Below are 23,334 nucleotides of genomic sequence, written 5' to 3'. Positions count from 1 at the left end.
CTATTTTTAAAGGTTGTAATTTTTTTGTCCTTTTTGCCCCACTCTTAAAGAATTCAGTTTTCAGATCTCTTTGCCGTTGATTGTGTTAAACTGTCAAATAAAAGAAACTGACTCAACTGCTGGCAAGGTGTCATATATGTTTTAAAAGGTTTTCACAGAACTTTGAAATGGTCAGAAATTAGTTGACGTACCATTGAAGTGTAGCTGAAATCTTAATGTTGTTCAGAGCATTATTTTATGTTGACTTTTCACATTATTATTAACATTGATCATATAATATTACTAATGATTATTTTTTGTTAATGTTGATTCACTGACGTTACCATTGATCATTTATGTTCATTTCCATATTGATTCAACTGCAGTGATGTAGAATCAACATCATAGTGTAACGTTGATTCAACAATATTACCATTGATCATTTTTGTAAATTTCAATGTTGCTTCAACATCAGTGATGTAGAATCAATCATAGTGTAATGGTGATTCAACAATATGACCATTGATAATTTTTTGTTAATTCCAATATTGATTCAACATCAGTGATGTAGATGAACATGACCCGGGTTATTTAAACAAAATCATTCACTGCACTCACAGTGCTAACTGGTTTATGCACTTAGGTGAGGAAAGATAAAGAGGTGGATGTTCAACATCAGTGATGTAGAATCAGTCATAGTGTAATGTTGATTCAATAGCATTATCATTGATCAACATTGCTTAAACATTAACTGAGGGTGCAAAAGTGATGTTGAAAAAATATCACTTTCTAATGTTGAATCAGTAATATTACCATTGATTTGAGGTTGAAATCTCAACATTGCTTCAAAATTAACTGAGGGTGCAAGAGTGATACTAAAGCAACATCACTTTCTAACGTTAATTCAATGCAATTAGCATTGACGCATCAACAATGACTCAACATTGTTTCAAGAATCACATGCTATCTGGGATAGGATCATTCTGTGATACTTTTGTGTCTTTTTAAAAGATTTTGATGCTGGTCGCTAAACATTAAATGGACATGCATGAGTGGGACATTTTTAAAAAAAATTCTATCCATAAAAGTAAGAAAGGCATATGGCATTAAATAGCAGTGTGAGTAAATGATGACTTAATTTTCATTTTAGGATAAACTATCCCTCTAACACCTAAATAAAGGCTGGAATTTAAGTCACTCCACCTCTTTATCTTTCCTCACCTAAGTGCATAAACCAGTTAGCATTGTGAGTGCAGTGAATGATTTTGTTTAAATAACCCGGGTCATGTTCATCTGGACGTATCCTGTGACTGTGTCCTTCCCTGAAGCTGCATATAATCAGGGAGTGTTTGTTTACATTATCTCTTGAAATGTAACACATTTTGTTTTATTCTTTTTTTATTTGTGTAGTCTTATGTTGTTCAATTATCAAAATCATCACCATGTGCATCTCATTCTATTTGTGCAAGAGATGATTTTATAAAAAGATAAAAGAACATATAAAAGATGACCATTTCCAGAAAGTGCCATTCTTTTATTTTCATGTTGCATAATGTTATTTTTCAAATCTAAAGAAAACATCCTGCAATTTAATGCGAACGACTGATATATCTGGTGGGAAAACCCACTTTGCTAACAGAGTAAAAGAGACTTTATTTGAGAACAGACTGTTGAAAAGTAACTACAAACAAAATTCCATTAACGACAAGTGATTTAGTCGAAAGGAGACTAAAGAAGACCATGGTATGTATGAGTCTGCATTTTATAGTAAGCTTTTTGGTTCAATAAAAACCTTTTTAAAAAGACTGCATTTATATGTGCAATTAAATTGCTGTTTTTAATTGTTTAGACTGGAGGTGTTGTGAAGCTTACAGCTATGTCTGTGCACATAGCAGTTTTCTGGCTGATACTGGGTAAGTGTCTTCTACATTCATTCTACATTAAAAATAATTTGAGAAATAGATTTAACTTAAAAATTTTACTTCCAAACATTACAGTCAGTGTTGAAGGATGGACATATCACTTACATAACAAGGCAATGAATTGGAATGAGGCAAGGGAGTGGTGTCAAAAACATTACACAGACATTGTGATGGTTCACAATGAAAATGTAACAAATCTCCTTACAAAAGATTTGCCAAGTAGATCCTCATCTCCTTACTACTGGATTGGACTCAAAAATATCAATGACAGTTGGACGTGGGTTGCCAATGGACAGATCGCGAACTATCAAAATTGGGGAGATAAAGAACCCAACAGTGTTCTGCCTGATGAAAACTGTGTGGAATACATCAGCAACCCAAAAAACAACGGCAAGTGGAATGATGAGAGCTGCACCAGACCAAAGTATCCCGTGTGTCACAAAGGTAAGGAGCCTGAGTTAGTTTTTCAGTTTGTTCATTTATTTCCAGTTAGAGCACTTGTACAGTGTCTTTATGTAAATAACCTTAATGAGTCTATGAAAGACATCTCTATAAAAGAAAAATTACAGTCCAAAAAGGATGTTTCTTATAAATCAAATTTCTTTCAGCACAATGTCTAAACAATTCATGCAGTGATAGAGGGCGCTGCACAGAACAAGTCAACAACTTCACCTGTGAATGTGAGCCAGGTTTCATTGGGCCACGCTGTGAAAAAGGTCAGAACAAACAGTTTTTCAACAAATGTAAAGTGGTGAAATATCTAGCGATGAAGTGAAACATATTATAATTTAAATTAGTGGTCATCAACATGATGGCCCAAGGAAGGTCTGTTCTGATGGGGCCCAGGGAGAAAAAAAACAGTGTTAAATGGATAAAACTATATATAATATATCTGAATAGTTTATATTCTGATAATCTTTACTTATGACATTCCTTGACCATTCAATTTTTTCTCTCTCTCCAGTCGTGACATGCGAGCAACTATCCGCACCACCACATGGCTCGATGGAATGCTCCGGTCTGTATGGGAATCATTCCCTCAATTCAAAGTGTAAATTTTCCTGTGCTGGTGGTTATAAGCTGAGTGGCACGGCTGAGCTCCAATGCAATTCCTCAGGTGCATGGAACGTACCTCCACCTTTATGTGCAGGTACAATATGTATATATTTCAATATTATGAAAGACATCTCTGTGAAAGAAAAATGGAGTGTTTTACAGTGCAGAAATGATGCTTCTTATAAATCTATATAATTTCTTTCAGCACAATGTCTAAACAATTCATGCAGTGATAGAGAGCTCTGCATAGAACAAGTCAACAACTTCACCTGTGTATGTGAGCCAGGTTTCTCTGGGCCACACTGTGAAAAAGGTCAGAACAAACAGTATTTCAACAAATATAAAGTGGTGAAATATTTAGCGATGAAGTGAAACATAATTTAATTGAGTGGTTCTCAACATGATGGCCCAAGGAAGGTCTGTTCTGATGGGGCCCATGAAAAAAAAAGTGTTAAATGGATAAAACTATATATAATTCTGAATAGTTTATATTCTGATAATCTTTACTTATGACTGTAACGAGTCATCACACAAAGTGGGATCCATAAGCAGGCTTTATTTAACAAGTCTCGTGGTCAAACAGGCAATGGTCAAACAGTGGCAAACAGGTACAGCAGGGACAAGGCAGAATCATGGTCGTAGAACAGGCAATAGATCAGGGCAGGCAGATATCAATCACAAGTCCAATAAACAGTCAATAATCCAGGGGCAGGCAGCAGAGAATTGTAATCAGGAAACAAACTGGTTCAATAACAGGCAGACAATCAGAATAAAGAACGCTCAGAAATGCAAACCATAGTAATACAAGACCTCGCAATGACTGTGAGGTTGAGAGTGGCTTATATAGTCCAGGTAATGCACGGCAGCTGGGTGTGGTGATTAGCGCCAAGGTACGGGGCTTATGGGAGATGTAGTGTGTGTGTGTGTGTGAGTGTGTGTGTCAGTATTCGGGTGATGGCGCCCTCTGGTGGCCAGAGGAGGGAATCACGGAGTTCGTCTCTGTGACAATGACATTCTTTGATCGTGCAATTTTTTTCTCTCTCTCCAGTTGTGTCATGTGAGCAACTATCCGCACCACCGCATGGCTTGATGGAATGCTCCGGTCTGTATGGGAATCATTCCCTCAATTCAAAGTGTACATTTTCCTGTGCTGGTGGTTATAAGCTGAGTGGTACGGCTGAGCTCCGATGCAATTCCTCAGGTGCATGGAACGTACCTCCACCTTCATGTACAGGTACAATATATATATATTTCAATATTATGAAAGACATCTCTGTGAAAGAAAAATGGAGTGTTTTACAGTCCAGAAAGGATGCTTCTTATAAATCTGTTTAATTTTTTAGCACAATGTCTAAACAATTCATGCAGTGATAGAGGGCTCTGCAGAGAACAAGTCAACAACTTCACCTGTGTATGTGAGCCAGGTTTCTCTGGGCCACGCTGTGAAAAAGGTCAGAACAAACAGTATTTCAACAAATATAAAGTGATGAAAGATTTAGCAATGAAGTGAAATATAATGGATAAAACTATATATAATTCTAAATAGTTTATATTACTTTTTTATCTCTCTCTCCAGTCGTGTCATGTGAGCAACTATCCGCACCACCGCATGGCTGGATGGAATGCTCCGGTCTGTATGGGAATCATTCCCTCAATTCAAAGTGCAAATTTTCCTGTGCTGGTGGTTATAAGCTGAGAGGCACGGCTGAGCTCCAATGCAATTCCTCAGGTGCATGGAATGTACCTCCACCTTCTTGTGCAGGTACAATATATGTAGGCCTACTTCAATATTATGATTCTGTGTTAACATCTCTTAATATATATAAATATATTATGTATGTAAGATTGAGGTATTTTCCTATTGCAGTGGAGTGTTTTCCCCTTCTTTTGTTTGGTGGTGGATTGATGAACTGCACTGAAGGACATGACAGCTCCAGATCTACTTGTAGAGTAGAGTGTCCACCTGGACATTTGCTGCTGGGCTTCGCTGAGTTCACCTGCAGAGCTGATGGCATGTGGGAGTCTTCCTTTCCACTGATGTGTGCAAGTAAGTAGTTTGCACTTTTCATTTGTGTACCACAAATATGGAGTATTATGAGAGCACCATGTTGGTCATAATTTTTTAACAATTTCATTAAAAAAAAAATGTTTGTTATTCAATTATTTAAAAATATCATATACAAGAAATATCCTAATCAAGAATATGAAGCCTTAGAAAGAACCAATATTTTTTTTTTATTGTTACAGCACTACACACAAGATTCCAAAAAGGGGTTTTGCTGCAATGCCATAGAAGAATCATTTTTGGCTCCCCAAATAACATTTCAGTAAAAGTTCTTTCAACAACAATTTTCTTTTTATTTTAATAATCTGAAGAACCTTTTAAAGAATCTTTTGTGCAACGGAAAGGTTCCATGGATGTTTCAGATTCTTTATGCAACCATCAATGCCAATAAGGAACCTTTATATATAAGAGTGTCTCCTTTTTAACCCCATTAGAGTATGTTTTCATATTTATTAAATAAATATAATAATATATTTATAATCTGAATACATAACTGATTTAATTCTAAATCATTCCCACAAAAAATCTCTTACAAAAACCAACCCTGTTACATTTAAACTATTTTGAGTTTTTGAGGAACATTATTCAAAATGATACATGAACACCATGGTCAAAAAATATGATTAAATCAAACCATTATTTTTAAAGGGTAGAAATGTCAGGGATCAAAAAATAAAGGATGAATGCACTTTAGAAAAAAACATCAACAGTAGTTTTTAAATTTTATATAAAAAACTTTTTTTTGCATTAAAAGAATATACTTATAATATTGTTATATCTTTCCTCAGGTTTTATCCATTCTCTGATTGCTCTTTTGTCATCTGTTGTCATCTCATTGTTTTGTGGCTGGTTTTGTTGCTCCAAGCGCAGAAAGAGTGAGTACAGCGTGACATTTTGAAGGATTTATCAAATATCATTTTATTCAATTTAATCAATTTATTTATTTATTTTAAAAATGTTTTTTCCTCTTAAAATTTGGTTGTAGGTAAAAAGGCAGTGAGAATGAGGTAAATTATATTTACTTTAAGTTTTCTAAACAGTTTCAATGATTTAGATGTACAGTTTATGTAAATCTTACTCCTCTATGTTTTCTTGTAGAACTCAACAGGAAACACTGAATCCAGCATTTGAAGCAGAACAAACACCACCAGATGGCCCTCTATATTCAGCATAAGATGTCTTTGAATAAAGGGACTTGATGTTAATTTGTTTTTTTTTTATTTAATTGCCAAATCTTCTTCAGTTCGTTCTCATTTTTTAGAGACTATAGCTTTTGTGTATACAAAAAATGAAATAAAGTCAGTAATCCCATTGTCATCTTTTGCACAAAATGCTTGATGTTGTATTGTTGTTCACTGTTGCTGTAAAAAATATATATATATAAAAAAAAAAAAAAAAAAAACATTTTCAGTGTGAACTGGAGAATGACATTACAAATGATAAACTATTTAATTTCTGGTATATAACAATAGTCTCGTAAATGCTGTTGTGCTGTAACTTTTCCTTTAATGGCAGTACTATTACACAATTTCCCATCACTTAGTTCCCATGCAGTGCAACTGTCTGAATATTGGCAAATCATATTTGACAGCAATTTCCTATGCATTAAACTGAACATCTTCTCAGAATAAAAGAAACTGCATTGTTGCAGAAAAGGTAAGATGAACAATCTGCTTTACTATATATATATTTATTTAGAATATTTATGCATGTCATCAAACCAAAGGGTTTAGAAATCCAAATGCTTTTTAGAGTAACATTTTTATACCATCAAATAAAATTTATACCAGCAAATAAAAAGATCAGTAACATTTGGACCTCTAAACCCTTTGGTTTGATGACATGCATGAATTAGAATACAAATAGTGTCTTAATAAACACTCACACATATGCATTTCTCACATCCTTCAGATGGTTTTGTGGGTGGATATTAGAGTATTTTCTGGATGTCTTTTCCTTATAACTGGAATTTATAATGGTATGTTCTCATTTAATCTATTTCTAATCAACATGTTTCTTAGATAACCTACAGAGTTTCACAGTAAAATGAACAAAAGAGCAAATTAAAATGTTGTATATAATACATTTTAATGCAACACAACTGTGTTTATCAGTCAAGGCCTGGACTTACCATTACAACATAGACACTAATATGGACTGGACAAAAGCTCGTGAATGGTGTCAAAAGAATTTCACTGATATGGTGGCCATCCAAAACCAGGAAGAAATTGCATACCTTAACCAAATTCTACCCTTCCATTCGTCATACTACTGGATTGGCATTAGGAAGATTGATGGCCACTGGATGTGGGTTGGGACCAAAAAGCACTTGGTCCCTGAAGCAGCAAACTGGGCGAGAAATGAACCAAATAATCGGGGAACTGGAGAAGACTGTGTAGAGATCTACATTAGGAGGCAAAAAGACACAGCCAAGTGGAATGATGAGAGGTGCAACAAAAAGAAAGCAGCTCTCTGTTATTTAGGTGAACACACTTGATACCATGAAATATTGATTTGAGTTGAGATCATTTTCATTTAAAATTTAATTCAAATTATATGAAGATGCTCAATCAGATATCCAGTTCTGATTGAAAGCTCAGCATTTCTTTGTAGTCATTACACCTGATTTTTCTGTGTAGCCTCTTGTTCAGATAAATCCTGCAGTGAGCACGCTGAGTGTGTGGAGACTATTGGGAGCTATGAATGTCAATGTGACCCCGGCTTTAGGGGCCCACGCTGTGAGGAAGGTGCTGTAGAACCCGTTCATGTTCAGATATCTTCAGTGTGTGTTTGTGCATTTTGTAACCAAGTTATCACTTTCACTTTTGCAGTTGTTCAGTGCTGGCCAGTTAAAAATCCACAGCAAGGTTTTGTGAAGTGTGAGGGTATCTATGGAGCATTTCATTTTAACTCGTCATGCCAGTTCCAATGTGACACAGGGTTCAAGCTGGAGGGGGAACAAAGGCTACGCTGCCTTGCATCTGAGCACTGGGATAACGCACTTCCTGTTTGTCGGGGTATGGTACAGAATACATTGCCATGCATGAATTGTACTGCAGTAACTCTAAAGCCCGTTCACACGGACAATAACTATCACGATAAAGATGTAGTTCTAAAAATAGTTCTAAATAAAAGAATAGCAAAGTCAATACCACAACTATAACAATAACATCACAGAGAAACGATATCGTTGGAATCACTTTCAGAACAATTTTTTTCCAGCTGATGAATGATAAAAACATTGAGAATCAGAATCTATCCTGCTTTAAAGAGCTCGAGCATTACATATGACAAAACTGCAAAGCGTGCTTAGAATAAACAGAACGATATTGTCCATGGTGTGTGTTAATAAAGTTATCGTTCTTGAGGTAAACGGGCCTGAGATTATATCTTGTTATTACATGGCTCTGTGGAATAGTTGATTCTGATTGGTCGATCGCGCCATCCAGCGGTATGTTATTCTCCGATAACAACCGCTAAAAACAGATAACACAGGCTCATCCGGGTAACTGAAGTCGTTTTTCCTCGTGGAAGTTTTGCGTTTGGTGAGCTAATAAAATATTTAAACTCAGTCAAATCAATATTTTGTGTACAGTTATTTAATTATGTCATCCAGTATTGCGGACTCGCTCTTTTGTTTCATACAAATGCAGTTGCTGCCATTTTGCGACTATTTGATTATAAGATTATAAACAGTTTTATTTATGTGGCAAAATGCCGTGTAGTAATATGTGGTATGACTGTACCATATCTCTTAAATGTCCGTCTAGTTTGAACTTGCTACGCTAGCATTAACCGCTCTCTCCGCGAAAGCTTTGTGTTTAAAGAGCTAATATAATATTTCGACTCCGATCAATATTTTGTTTGTAATTATTTTCTTATGTGGTAAGTAGCCATGTAATAAGTGAGATAATGTACATCCAGCCAGTTGTTATCTCAAAATAAACTATTCTCTGTTTATTCTGAGATAACAACTGGCTGGATGTACATCATCCCTTACATAGTGCACAGTAAAAATATTTTTTTCGAAGTTGTAAAAAAAAAAAATTATGTGGAACATGTTTAACAAGTAAATACTATTTAAGTCTTTCTACTTCAAATGTTCACGTTTTTTTTTACTAAAATTTTTTACTAGCAATATTGGGGTAGAAATTGTTAGCATTTTTTTAGTTTGGGTAATAAAACATAAGATTATTATTATATTGCTGTCTGAGGTGTTTACTTGTTTAAAATGACATTATCCATACAGCTGTCCAGTGTCTGCCGATCATTGATGCCCCTGGTGGTTGGAGCATGAACTGCACTCATCCCCTTTCCAACAATAGCTATAACTCCAGCTGTGAGTTCAAGTGTGAGGAGGGATTTGAGCTCCAAGGCTCAGATACAACCTGGTGTGACCACACTGGCCACTGGACACACAAACCCCCCACCTGCACAGGTACAGCACATCTACAGAACATTCCTCAATGAACCAGCAGGCAGTTGCACTGTAAAAACGACAACTCAAAATTGTTCACCTTACTAAGATTTTTGCATACACTGACAATAAAATTGCTAGTTGGAACTTGAACTATCTGTTGTAAGCCACTTGAACTCACTTTTAGACGTTTCTGAGGAAAAGTTCATCTTATTTTATAAATTTAGTTGATTTTATTTTGAAGTTGTAGTTGACACCCAGTTAGAGTGAGTTCAACTTATCTGCGCATGCTCATTTGAAATTTCCCACACAGCAACCCACTGAAGCAGTGTTAAAGTTAATGAGATAATTAAGTGATTAATTGAGTGATGATTGAGCATTATTGAAGACACCTGATGATAACAAGCAGAATCACCAAAGGAGAAAATCACAATTTTTAAGCCACCATCACAGAGGTCATGGTTTGCTTTAGTTGGGCTCTTGACCCTTGACTTTCTAATATTAGAATTTGTTTGGGCTGCTGCAGCTGAGTTGTAACAGCCAGACAAGCAAAGAGAAAAGATGATCAGGTGGTGTTGGTTATGTTTTCACATAATCATTATTTGATCTGAATCACTGAACTCATTTAGAGCCCAATCTCTGAATTAGATTTACATTATTGATTACAGCAGCACTGTGATTCTACAGAAGATCCTTTTTTTTTTTTCAAAATAATTCAAAGGTTTCATCAAAAGTTCTTAGGAAAAAAAAAAAAAAAGCTCTCATTTAGACACACAGAGATCAAGAATCATCCTGTGAATCTCAACAATGGTGAGAATAATAAAGCATGTTGCAATGCATTCTGGGTGCCACCAATCAAAAGTCATCCACGGCTCCCATCATGCATTGCATGATCATAATTTAAACTCAAAATAATAAGTTATTACAGGGGATGGTAATCTGAACTCAAAATAGTAAGCTTTTACAGACTTGAAAGTTCCAGTAACTTGAATTTAAAAAACTTAGTTGTCAGAACTTGAAAAACTTAGCTGACGCAACTTAATAATTGTAGTTCTTCAAAACTTAAAAAATTAAGTTGATATCTTCAACTCAAAAATTCTGTGCAGTTGGTTGCCTTGAAAATTTGAGTTGAACTAACTTTTTCTTTTTTACAGTGTGCTGGTTCATACAAGTGCACTGACTATGCATGTTGACATGATTTAACAAAAGCTACATAATGGGAAAAATATAATTTAATAGTTTAGAAAGTGCAGATATCAGAGACAGTGCACTTCCTTTTCGTTTTTGCGAAACATTTTAATGTTGGGTAACACTGCTAAGACACACCCTGGAAGTGCACTTTCTATGAAAAGAAAAAAAGGTGGGGGTTTTTTGCAATAAAGAAAAGAGGTTATTAAGGTTTTTGTGTGTTTGAACAGACATGGGTAATAATTTAATTGATGTGAGTTATGCATTTGTTGCAGTGGTGACTTGTAATCCTGTTCTGGCCCCTGCAAAGAGTCATCTGACATGTGCTGATATATTTGGAAAATTCTCTTTTCGTTCTTCTTGCAATGTTTCCTGCGATGAGGGATACAAACTGAGAGGAAAAGCCACACTCAACTGTCTAAGTGATGGCAACTGGTCGGCAGCCACACCTGCATGTGAAGGTGGGTTTTTGGAGCATACATGATTTCTCAGTGTCATACAGACTTATTGAATCTACATTTCCATCACAATGTGAGCACTGGAAAAAAAGGTCATTATGTTCTAACTGTAAGTCCACTTCAAAAAAAAAAAAAGAAAAAAAAAAAAGAGTGCTCTTTTACATTACCACATACTCAGTTGAGTATATAATTTGTCTTGTCTGTTTTGTCGTAATCATTTTTTGGCAGTTGTAAAGTGTGACCCACTGAAGCCCAGCCCACATGGCTCCCTGCAATGTTCTGACCCTGTGGAGGAGTTTGCTTATGGCTCCACTTGTTGGGTAAAATGTGACTTTGGTTTTGTCCTCAATGGTACAAATTCCACTAACTGTACCGCACATGGGAACTGGAGTCACACCCCCCCTGTTTGCCATGGTAACCTGCTTTTTAAAAACTACATATGCATGCACATATTTTCAGTTCATAGGTCCAACAGATTGACTTTGAGTTCCTTCTGATTATCCCACAGCTATACAGTGTCCACCTTTCTCTAATGCTCCAAGTTTTGGAAGTATGAGCTGCACACACCCCCTCTCCAACAATAGCTATAACTCCAGTTGTGAGTTCAAGTGTGAGGAGGGATTTGAGCTCCAAGGCTCAGATACAACCTGGTGTGACCACACTGGCCACTGGACACACAAACCCCCCACCTGCACAGGTACAGCACATCTGCAGAACATTCCTCAATGAATCAGCAGGCAGTTGCTGGTTCATATAAGTGCACTGACTATGCATGTTGACATGATTTAACAAAAGCTGCATAATGGGAAAAATATAATTTAAAAAAGCCAAAAGTTTTTAATAGTTCAGAAAGTGCAGATATCAAAGATAGTGCACTTCCTTTTCGTTTTTGCAAAACATTTTAATGTTGGGTAACACTTCTAAGACACGCCCTGGAAGTGCACTTTCTAAGAAAAAAAAAAAAAAAAAAAAAAAAAGAAGAAGGTGGGGTTTTTTTTGCAATAAAGAAAAGAGGTTATTAAGGTTTTTGTGTGTTTAAACAGACATGGGTAATAATTTAATTGATGTGAGTTATGCATTTGTTGCAGTGGTGACTTGTAATCCTGTTCTGGCCCCTGCAAAGAGTCATCTGACATGTGCTGATATATTTGGAAAATTCTCTTTTCGTTCTTCTTGCAATGTTTCCTGCGATGAGGGATACAAACTGAGAGGAAAAGCCACACTCAACTGTCTAAGTGATGGCAACTGGTCGGTAGCCACACCTGCATGTGAAGGTGGGTTTTTGGAGCATACATGATTTCTCAGTGTCATACAGACTTATTGAATCTACATTTCCATCACAATGTGAGCACTGGAAAAAAAGGTCATTATGTTCTAACTGTAAGTCCACTTCAAAAAAAAAAAAAAAAGAAAAAAAAAAAAAAGAGTGCTCTTTTACATTACCACATACTCAGTTGAGTATATACAGTTGTGACCAGAATTATTAGCCCCTTCATAAATATGATCAGATGACTCTAAAAATAAATCTGCATTGTTTATCCTTTTGATCTTTAATTTATAAAATTAGCAAAAATCTAACCTTTCATTGAAGGAAAATAATTGAAAGTGGGGGGGGAAATAACATTATGAAATAAATGTTTTTTTCCAAAACACGTTGCCCACAATTATTAGCACCCTTTTATTCAATACTTTTTGCAACCTCCTTTTGCCAAGAGAACAGCTCTGAGTCTTCTTCTATAATGCCTGATGAGTTTGGAGAACACCCGAGAAGAGATCAGAGACAATTCCTCCATACAGAATCTCTCCAGATCCTTCAGATTCCAGCTCCATGCTGGTGCTTCTTCTCTTCAGTTCACTTCACTCATTCTCTTTAGGGTTCAGGTCAGGGGACTGGGATGGCCATGTCAGAAGCTTCATTTTGTGCTCAGTGACACATTTTTGTGCTGGTTTTGATGTTTGTTTTGGACCATTGTCCCGACGGATGATCCAACCACAGCCCATTATAAGATTTCTAGCAGAAGTGGTCAGGTTTTGATTTTTTATCTGTTAGTATTTGATAAAATCCATGATATGATATATCTGAAGTTGTCCAGGACCTCCAGCACAAAAATAGGCCCACAACATTAAAGATCCAGCGGCATATTTAACCGTGGGCATGGGGCACTTTTTATCCATGTGTGCACCAAACCCATCTGGTGGGTTTGCTGCCAAGAAGCTCTTGTTTTAGTTTCATCTGACCATAGAAGCTCGTCCCGTTTGAAGTTCCAGTCTTGTCTGACAACTGAATATGCTGGAGATTGTTTCTGGATGAGAGCAGAGGATTTTTCTTGAAACCCTCCCGAACAATTTGTGGGGATGTAGGTGCTTTTGATAATTTTTTTTAGGCTTTCTGAGATTCAAGACTCAACTAATCTCTGCAATTCTCCAGCTGTGATCCTTGGAGAGTCTTTGGACACTTAAACATTCCTCCTCACTGCGCATTAGGATGATTTAGACACATGTCTTCTTTCAGTCAGATTTGTAACATCTTTAGTTGATTGGAACTTCTCAATTATTGCCCTGATGGAAATGGGGATTTTCAATGCTTCAGCTATTTTCTTACAGCCACTTTCTATTTTGTGAAGCTCGACAATCATTTGCTACACATCAGAACTATATTCTTTGTTTTTTCTCATTGTGATGAATGATTAAGGGAATTTGGCCTTTGTCTTTCCTCATGTTTATATTCCTGTGGAACAGGAAGTCATGGCTGGACAATTTCATGTTCATGATCACCCCGGTGAGCTAAAAAAAACTTAAATATGAATGGGAATATACTTCAGAGATATTTTATTCATAAAAAATTCTAGGGGTGCTAATAATTGTTGGCAACGTGTTTTGGAGAAAAACATTTATTTCTTAATGTTATTTTCCCCCCACTTTCAATTCCTTTCCTTCAATGAAAGGTTAGATTTTTGCTAATTTTATGAATTAAAGATCAAAAGGATAAACAATGCAGATTTATTTTTAGAGTCATCTTTGATCATATTTCTGAAGGGGGCTAATAATTCTGGCCACAACTGTAATTTGTCTTGTCTGATTTGTCGTAATCATTTTTTGGCAGTTGTAAAGTGTGACCCACTGAAGCCCAGCCCACATGGCTCCCTGCAATGTTCTGACCCTGTGGAGGAGTTTGCTTATGGCTCCACTTGTTGGGTAAAATGTGACTTTGGTTTTGTCCACAATGGTACAAATTCCACTAACTGTACAGCACATGGGAACTGGAGTCACATCCCCCCTGTTTGCCATGGTAACCTGCTTCTTAAACACTATATATACATGCACATATTTTCAGTTCATAGGTCCAACAGATTCACTTTGAATTGCTTCTGATTATCCCACAGCTATACAGTGTCCACCTTTCTCTAATGCACCAAGTTTTGGAAGTATGAGCTGCACACACCCCCTCTCCAACAATAGCTATAACTCCAGCTGTGAGTTCAAGTGTGAAGAGGGTTTTGTGCTCAAAGGTGCAGATTCCACTCTCTGTGACCATACTGGGCACTGGACACACAGTACACCCACTTGTGCAGGTTTGGCATCATATTTGTTGACCTAATACCATTAAACTACGGTACATGAAATGTTATTCACTATTAGAAGAAAAGGTTCTACATATACCCCCTTTCCACCAGCACGAACTGGGTGCTAGTTCAGAGCTAGTGCTAGTGCCAGTTCGGAGTTGGTTCAACTGACGAGCCTTCTAAGAACCAGTTTGCCTTTCCACAGGCTAGAGAGCCAGTACAGAGCCAGGTTTTACGTCACTGTATACGTCTCATATTTCACAGCAAAGCTAGCGCTGCAGCGCCAAACACAAACACTAGTGACGGGAAGTTCGGATCATTTTACTGACTCGGACTTTTGAGTCTCGTTCAACAAAATGAACGAATCTTTTTTCGAGTCATTTCGTTCATTTCGTTCATTTTAGCAAAATGTAATTAAAATGTTACGTGTTACTTCCCCAACACATCTACTACGTATGCAAACGTTGATCCCACTACAAACAATACAAAACTACAATGCTATAAGATTCAGAAATGATTAATTCATTACCTGGGTCTTCAGTTTATGACAAGCTGATTAAGCTCACCTCACCTCTTGTCTGACAAGTCTTCGGGTTTAAGTCATTCCTTAATGACGTGACAGGCAGTCCCATGCTAAACCAATGCAGTCTGAGCCGGTAAGAGAATTGATTAGTTCATTTCATGAGTCTTTCGGGTTTTTGAGTCGTTCCTTAAACACGTGACAGACCCATACACTAAGCCAATGCATTCTGAGCCGGAAAGAGAATTGATTAGTTCTCTTCATGAGTCTTTCGGGTTTTGAGTCGTTCCTTAATCACGTAACAGACCCATACGCTATTTCTGACATTTCTGTCACTGTTTTTGTTACTGAGGATCTGTGGTGTGTTATTATAAATAAATAAAGCCCTGTTATAAATAAAATATCGATTAATTTATCTTTTTGACTGTCTATCTGTAAATAAACACTAGACTATATAATAATATAATAATCCAAGCCTACAATACAAAGTATTTATAGCCTAGTTTGTTCATTTTTACTCCAATTTTGAGTTTGCTGTTATAATTAATTGCTTTTCCTAGGCAGACTTGACATATTGGTCTAATATAAGAAGATTGCTCAAAAAGGACATAATGACATAAATTAAAAGCAAATAACATTTTGAATTTGAATTATTAATGTTAGTTTTTAAAACATCAAGGTTATGATAACTTCAGCTTTAACAGTTGTAACACAAACTCAAACAAAACTGGAGAGTTAACGTTATTTACTAATAAATATAATGTGCTTGGGTCACACAGCATAGCGTATGGGTATGTCACGTGATTAAGGAACGACTCAAAACCCGAAAGACTCATGAAGAGAACTAATCAATTCTCTTTCCGGCTCAGAATGCATTGGCTTAGTGTATGGGTCTGTCACGTGATTAAGGAACGACTCAAAAACCCGAAAGACTCATAAAAAGAACTAATCAATTCTCTTTCCGGCTCAGAATGCATTGGTAGCGTATGGGTCTGTCACGTGATTAAGGAATGACTCAAAACCCGAAAGACTCATGAAATGAACTAATCAATTGAATCATCAGGTGAACTACTTCTAGCAGTACAGAACCTGTAGAATATTGCACATGCGCGACTGAACGAATCACCCCCCGAGACGACTCGTTCTTCCCGAGTCACATTAAAGATTCGTTCAAAATGAACGAATCGTTCAAGAACGACACATCACTAACAAACACACCAGGCTCGTTTGAGATGCATCATTCTCTCGCAAAGCGATCGGCGCATGACATCAAAGCTCCGCGAGAACAATCCAAAAGTACAAGGAGACGTACGCTCTACAAACGCTCCCTGCGAACCTACATCGGCATTCAAACACGACTCGCCGTAATTTGAATATAGACGGAGATTACAATCGAGCTGCTATTAGCTCGATTAGCTGCTATTTCATAAATGGCGGTCACAAGTTTCTTGTTGGTCACAGTAACCCCGCCCCTAGCCCCTGACGCAAGCGGTTCTTACTTCTAGCCCAGCAATGTTTTGGTGCTTCTTACGAACCACTTTTTCTGGTTCGGAGCTGGTGCTTTGTGTGTCGAACGACAAAGAACTGATTTGAAACTAGGCTCTGGCTCCGAACCAGCACTCAAACTGCCTTGGTGGAAAAGGGGTAATAGAGTAGGGTTCTGTCAGGCACTTCATATATCGAACCGTTTAGTGGTTCCCATCATATATTAAATATATTTTTATTATTGTTCTGTACACACTGTACATTATCAGGCTTAAGAGTTTATTTAGAACAGAAATATTAATTTCTGATCTCTTTCAAATTTAAGCTGTGGCTTGTGACCCTCTTGTGGTCCCTGCACAGAGTCACCTGACCTGTGCTGATCCATTGGGAAAGTTCTCTTTTCGTTCTTCTTGCAATGCTACTTGTGAGGAGGGATACAGACTAAGAGGAGAACCCACACTCACCTGTCTGAGTGATGGCAACTGGTCAGCACCAACACCTGAATGTGAAGGTAGGTCTAAATGTATTTAAACCTAAAAAATAAATTATTTATTAATAAATTATTATTTGTAAAGATACAATACAAAATACAGTTCAAAAACCCTACATTACTAGATGGCTTCTGTAAATGGTTATTATAGGACAACCATACAAATCTGTTTTGATTTGCTAATAAATCCACATGGACTAAACCAAAATATATATTGTGCTGTTGCAGCTTACAAACATCTTCAACAGAGCAACACCACACATTCACAATGATGAAATAATTACATCAGCCAAAACATGCTTTCATGCCATTTTTATCTTTTCAGTTATAAGATGTGATGCTCTGGAGTCTTTCCAGCATGGCACTGTGCAGTGTCAGGACCGTTTGGAGAAGTTCAGCTATGGCTCCTTGTGCTGGCTGGAGTGTGGAGCTGGATTTACTTTGAATGGAAGTAATTCTACTTACTGCACATCACAAGGGAAATGGAGCCAAGACCTTCCTGTTTGTCAAGGTTACCAAACTCTCTTGATACTCTGTGACGGTTACTGAGGGAGGTTACTGGGTCTCCAAGAGGTTTAGATCTGACAAAACAGACAATAGATAATTTATTTGTATTGCCACCTTCTCTAGTCCTGTCCTATCATAAACAAAGAACAAAAATTTAGCACTGAAATCTTTAATTTACTATAAACTCATGGACAGTAAGGCATTATCATAGAACTTTTGATTCTCTGTCCAATAGCACAGCAGTGCAGCCCCGTAATTGACCCCTCTCATGGTACTGTAACCTGCACACATCCTCATGGGCAGTTCAGCTTCGGTACAGTGTGTGAAGTGAGCTGTAAGGAAGGCTTCAAGCTGCATGGCACACCCCGAATGGAGTGCTTAGAGATGGGGAAGTGGACAGACACCCCACCCTTCTGCTTGGGTAATCACTTTTGGGTCTTCCTATTTCACCTCAGGCATCATTATAAGTCATCTTTTGATATCCTGTATTCATTCAAGTTTATGACCCAAGGCAGCTGATTATTTTGTGTGTTAACATTTATTTATTATTTTCCATAGCTCAACAGTGCCCCCTTTTGACCGCTCAAGAAAATGGCTGGATGAATTGTTCTCATCCTCACTCCCTGTTTAGCTATGGCTCACAATGCTTCTTGGGATGTGAGGCTGGATTTGAAATTAAAGGACAGCCAGGCATGGAGTGCTCTGCTTCTGGGAACTGGAGTCAGGAGATGCCCTCTTGCACTGGTATATAGCTTTAGACAAAAATGGAACGTTCCCATATGGTTACTTTTTCAATTTTTTTGAATTTAAGTAACATTTTCTTTAGGTTCTATTTTTGTAACCATAAACTAATGTTCTCATAATGTTGGGAAGTTTTTTTTTTTTTCTGATGATCTATTAAGAACTACATAAAACCAAAAACTAACATTCACATAATGTTCTGGCTGGGCTTCCCCTGTTAAATACTGATAATTATTAATGATCAAGCCATATCATTTAAAACCGATCTTAGTAAGAACCATGAAAAACATTTCTCACTAAATGCTTTACTTTCATTTCTCTTTTAAATGGCAGCTGTTCGTTGTGCGCCCCTCTCATTCTCTCAACTTCCTGAGCTGGAACCTCCACCCTCAATGAACTGCTCTCACCCACATGGAAACTTCAGCTTTGGATCTCAGTGTTTTTTCCAGTGTGCCAAAGACCATGAGCTCAATGGAACCAGTCAGCTCATCTGCACCTCCAAAGGGTACTGGACCAACTCTCCACCCAGTTGTGTTGGTAAGGCCAACTCCTCCTAACCCATCTTTTTTGTTGCATTCAAGGGTTAGTTCACCCAAAAATGAAATTTCTATCAGTAATTACTCACCCTCATGTCGTTCCAAACCTGCAAGACCTTTGTTCATCTTCGGAACACAAATTAAGATATTTTTGATGAAATATGAGAGCTTTCTGACCTCACTATAGACAGCAATGTTATAACCAATTTCAAGGCCCAGAAAGGTAGTAAAGACATCATTAAAATTGTCCATGTGACTACATCGGTTTGATCTTAATGTTATGAAGTGACAGAATTCTTTTTGTGTAGACAGAATACTCTTCCCTGTCAGTCTCCTACGCTGTTGACGTTGTGAACACAGTGCAGTGCTTCCGGGTTCTACGTCAGAATGCTGACTCTGTATTGGCCGACGCTGTTCACGTGAGCAACATGACGAATGCATGTGAAACTGACGCAGGAGTCAGCCAATAATGAGCTGGGTTTTTTTGTTTGTTTTTTTGTTTTTGTGCACAAAAAGTATTCTCGTTGCTTCATAACATTAAGGTTGAACCACTGTAGTCACATGGACTATTTTCGCAATGTCTTTACCTTTCTGGGTCTTGAAAATGGTTATGATGTTGCTGTTGCTTAGGGAAGTCAGAAAGTTCTTGGATTGCATCAAAAACATTTGTGTTTCGAAGATGATCGAAGGTCTTACGGGTTTGGAATGACATGAGGGTGAGTAATTAATGACAGAAATTTCATTTTTGGGTGAACTAACTCTTTAAATTTTGTGGGGAAAATACTGCATGCACATTATTAACACTAGCATTTCAAATGACATTACAAAATGCAGAATGCATAATTACACTGGAAGGCCACTAATACATTATGACTGGGTTTCTGAAACTTGGATTTGAGGGAACTGTAGGGGGTTCATGAGTAGATGAAAAGTTAGAATGAATCTCTGAACCTTTAACCTCAGAGAACCGTGAACATCCAGATGCTGTTATCAATATTAAGTAAAAATCTCAGGGGACACAAGTAAATATTTTACATCAAAGGGGTTAGGGTGACAAAAATGTTTGGGAATCCCTGCATTATGACATATTTATTTTGTGCTTTCAGTAAAGGAGATGTCAATGAGTGCCGGCATGCTGACGTATACAGCTGTGGGAGTTGCTTCTTCAGCTGGTATACTTCTGCTTGGAGGACTAATGTATTTGTTGATGCGCCAATTCACCAAAAAGGGTAATAAAATGGATGGTCCTGTTCCACTGTTGGAAGAATCATTTTTTTAAAGCATTAAACTATCAAAAAGTGTAATTTAATAGCTTTTGATGACAATATTATTCGGTTGGTATTTAACAAATGCCTCAAGTTGTTCATTGTTATATTTGATTATTTAATGCTTGCAAACCTGATGTTAGCTTTAGTAAGTCAATTTAGCTTAGGGGTAATTGTAATAAGTATAGGCCAGTGATGTGTGTTGGTTTAATGCAACAAGGACCAGTATAGTAAATGCAGGGAAAATTAAGCTTTAGCACTAAAACAAGCTTGTTTATCCTACCGTTCACCCCAAATAAGAACCTCATGCTGTTCCAAACCTTTATGACTTTCTTTATTCTGTGAAATAAGATATTTTGTGAAAGGTCTTAGTGTTTTTTGTTGTTGTTGTTTTTGTCCATACAATAAACTCATTTTTGGGTGAACTAACCCTTTAACACACTTATTCTTCTCCACAGCAGCTCATTACAGTCTGAATGATGATCAATGGAAGGGGGATTTGAACCCGGCATTTGAATTCAATTAAAAAAACAAATTTACTCAATGTTGTTTTTGCTTCCAATAAATGAATATTTGAATAAAACTGTGTTTGAAAGAGTTATTTGCACACTATAAAAGAACATGTCTGTTTCCAACATTGTATAATAATGTAATATTAGTTAGTGACTGTCTGCAGGGTCATTCCTTAGTGTCTCTGTAGCACCCTCACCAAGTATGTGAGAGACAGTATAAACACTGCCAGAAATACCCTGTTGTCCACTCGCTCACACACCCACTGTTTCATATAGCCTCATGCTGGACATGCTGCCCCAGATCTGACACCCAGTCCAGGACGTGCTGTCTCTGGGCACTATGCCCACTGTCACCCAGGCTCACAGTCTCTATAGGCCTCTAGTTGCTCCTTCACCTTGTTCCTTCTATGTAAGAGCTTTTAGGGTCAGGAACTAATGAGCATTTTCTATTGCCATGTCTAGGTTTTACAATAGGTGTCAGAACAGTGTTTTTATATTTACAGATATAGTTTACCCTGTTGAATTAAATGTGATGAAACTAATAATTTTTGTGAGCTATTTTTTTGTAAGCTAATATGATTTTTGTGAAAGTGAGCTTAATATTTTAGCCAATTTATTAAGAAATACGCACATGTACTGCTTAACAAGAATGGCCCTTGTTTTATTTTTTTGTTGTTGTTGATCAGTAGGAGCTCTTCTGCATTTCAGCACAGAAGGAGAAGAGTTGCACGGGTACCTAACCAGTCGCATCTGTCCGGGCATTAACGCAGCGTGACGCCAATTATATTATATTAAGAGGGAGCGGGTCTGCAGCCCATCCTGGCACGAAATGCGTAATAAATAACTGATCAGCTGACTGGATGCCTCCTGGCTGCTATCGTTATAATAACGAGGCTATTGCTACCCGCTGTGACCGTATGATAGCCGTTTGATTATTTTTCGTTTGCTTTGGCTGCTTGGCCTGCCAACTGACAGTTTCGCGCCAATAAATGCACGAGAGACTGCGATTTGCGTGCCAGTGCTGTTTTAAGCAGATTACAGTGACGTGTCCACTCATCAGTCGACAGATACAGAAAATATTAGGCTATTTCACCGATTATATCAAAACTTATGTGCATTATTAAAGGGTTAGTTCACCCCAAAATTAAAATTATCCCATTATTTACTCACCCTCAAGCCATAGGTGTAGCCTATGACGATCTTCTTTAAGACGAACATATCCTTAGTCCTCCACGGTTTATAATGGTTGTGGACGCGGGGCTGCGTTTTGAAATAAAAAAATTATGTATCCATCCATAAGTAATCCATACGACTCCAGGGGGTTAATAAAGGCCTTCTGAAGCAAAGCCATGCGTTTTTGGCGGACGACCGTACGCAGAATGCGCAAGTCAATTTGCGGCGGAAGAGTAACCTTTGACCTGACGCACAATGTAATGACGGACGCGAAGGCGCAGAGGATAGAGCAAAACAAATCACCAGTCACGAATTATAAGTCTCAAACCATAATTTTCAAAGAGAAATTTTGGAGGATTTCAATATAAGAGAAAAGGAACTTGAGTTTGTTGCCTAGCCCTATTTGTTTGAACCGCAAGAGGCGTCTAAGCTTACAATACTCCTACATCCTGCGTCAGAGGATTACTCATTTATCCCAAGTCAACTTGAGCATTCTGCGTATGGTTGTCCGCCGGAAGCTAGTTATTTGAATTCATAAAGTTTTAAATATAGATATTTTTCTTGCAAAAACACATCACTTCTATTCAGAAGGACTTTATTAACCCCCTGGAGTCGTATGGATTATTATTATTATTTTTATTTTTATGGATGGACGCATTATTTTTTACTTAAAAACTCAGCCCCCATTATAAACCTTGGGCGACTAAGGATATTTTTAAATCTGATTGTGTTCATCTGAAAGAAGTCATAGGCTATACACCTAGGATGGCTTGAGGGTGAGTAAATCATGGGATAATTTTCATTTTTGGGTGAACTATCCCTTTAACTTTCTACGAACAATGACGTCTCACGAGTCGAGATTACAGCATTCTTGGTTGATTTTGATCAAAATGTGACGGCCTGATACCGGCTTGATTGTGGCAGTGTCGGCAAGGTAACGGCTGCCGCATCCGGCCCGATCGCTACAGACAGATGCGGGCCAAGTGGTAAGTCTCCGGCAGGCGAGAATCTAACCGGAACTGGGCATAGTGTATTTTGCTATCTGGGGAGCCGGACATGACGCAAATGAGTCGGAGCATTATGAATCTTTTGTATCGAATCATGATTCGGATCGCGTCAAACCGCCCAACTGCTGAAATCACGTGACTTTGGTGCTCCGAACCGCTGATTCGACACAAAAGATTCATAACGCTCCGAAGTTTCATGAAGCAGTGTTTTGAAATCGGCCATCACGAAATAAGTCGTTATTTTGTTTTTTTTGCCACACCAAAAATATTCTTGTCGCTTTATAATATTAATATTGAACCACTGTACTCACATGAACTGATTTAAATATGTTTTTAGTACATTAATGGATCTTGAGAGAGGAAATGTTATTGCTGGCTATGCAGGCCTCACGGAGCCATCGGATTTTAACAAAAATATCTTAATTTGCGTTCCGAACATTAACGAAGGTC

At 37.5% G+C, this 23,334-nt stretch overlaps 2 protein-coding genes and 1 long non-coding RNA gene across 7 annotated transcripts; 2 read left to right on the top strand and 1 right to left on the bottom strand.

Moving 5' to 3' along the window:
• The first annotated feature begins 672 nt into the window (after positions 1 to 672).
• On the top strand, positions 673 to 6,349 carry LOC125278189 (L-selectin-like). Of its 3 annotated transcripts, XM_048207073.1 has the most exons (13): positions 684 to 1,722; positions 1,829 to 1,892; positions 1,977 to 2,345; positions 2,510 to 2,617; positions 2,866 to 3,051; positions 3,163 to 3,270; positions 4,006 to 4,191; positions 4,301 to 4,408; positions 4,534 to 4,719; positions 4,825 to 5,004; positions 5,811 to 5,897; positions 6,008 to 6,029; positions 6,121 to 6,348. In XM_048207073.1, the coding sequence occupies exons 1-13, from the start codon at positions 1,720 to 1,722 to the stop codon at positions 6,194 to 6,196; spliced, it is 1,683 nt and encodes a 560-aa protein (XP_048063030.1). In that variant the 5' UTR covers positions 684 to 1,719; the 3' UTR covers positions 6,197 to 6,348. The 3 variants fall into 3 exon arrangements, with proteins under 3 accessions (XP_048063031.1, XP_048063032.1, XP_048063030.1); XM_048207074.1 differs by lacking the exons at positions 6,008 to 6,029; positions 6,121 to 6,348 and adding an exon at positions 5,205 to 5,284 and having other exon boundaries at positions 673 to 1,722; positions 5,811 to 5,898; XM_048207075.1 differs by lacking the exon at positions 3,163 to 3,270 and having other exon boundaries at positions 680 to 1,722; positions 6,121 to 6,349.
• A 130-nt stretch (positions 6,350 to 6,479) lies between these two features.
• LOC125278186 (selectin P) lies at positions 6,480 to 20,775 on the top strand. 3 transcript variants are annotated; one of them, XM_048207065.1, is made up of 19 exons: positions 6,480 to 6,678; positions 6,934 to 7,000; positions 7,137 to 7,505; positions 7,662 to 7,769; positions 7,854 to 8,039; positions 9,272 to 9,460; positions 10,903 to 11,088; positions 11,314 to 11,499; positions 11,594 to 11,782; positions 12,174 to 12,359; positions 14,189 to 14,374; positions 14,469 to 14,657; positions 16,979 to 17,164; positions 17,469 to 17,654; positions 17,886 to 18,071; positions 18,209 to 18,394; positions 18,725 to 18,928; positions 20,034 to 20,156; positions 20,651 to 20,775. In XM_048207065.1, the coding sequence occupies exons 2-19, from the start codon at positions 6,934 to 6,936 to the stop codon at positions 20,716 to 20,718; spliced, it is 3,180 nt and encodes a 1,059-aa protein (XP_048063022.1). In that variant the 5' UTR covers positions 6,480 to 6,678; the 3' UTR covers positions 20,719 to 20,775. The 3 variants fall into 3 exon arrangements, with proteins under 3 accessions (XP_048063022.1, XP_048063024.1, XP_048063023.1); XM_048207067.1 differs by lacking the exons at positions 11,594 to 11,782; positions 12,174 to 12,359; positions 14,189 to 14,374; XM_048207066.1 differs by lacking the exons at positions 17,469 to 17,654; positions 17,886 to 18,071; positions 18,209 to 18,394.
• LOC125278197 lies at positions 17,441 to 22,474 on the bottom strand. The gene is made up of 2 exons (XR_007187071.1): positions 21,875 to 22,474; positions 17,441 to 17,724 (listed from the first exon to the last, which is right to left on the bottom strand). It is a non-coding gene; the product is annotated as an uncharacterized LOC125278197 (long non-coding RNA).
• Positions 22,475 to 23,334: the final 860 nt, after the last annotated feature.

Source organism: Megalobrama amblycephala, linkage group LG11 (genome assembly GCF_018812025.1).
Source record: "Megalobrama amblycephala isolate DHTTF-2021 linkage group LG11, ASM1881202v1, whole genome shotgun sequence".
Taxonomy (NCBI): Eukaryota; Metazoa; Chordata; class Actinopteri; order Cypriniformes; family Xenocyprididae; genus Megalobrama; species Megalobrama amblycephala.
This window is presented reverse-complemented; position numbering and strand designations above follow the sequence as displayed.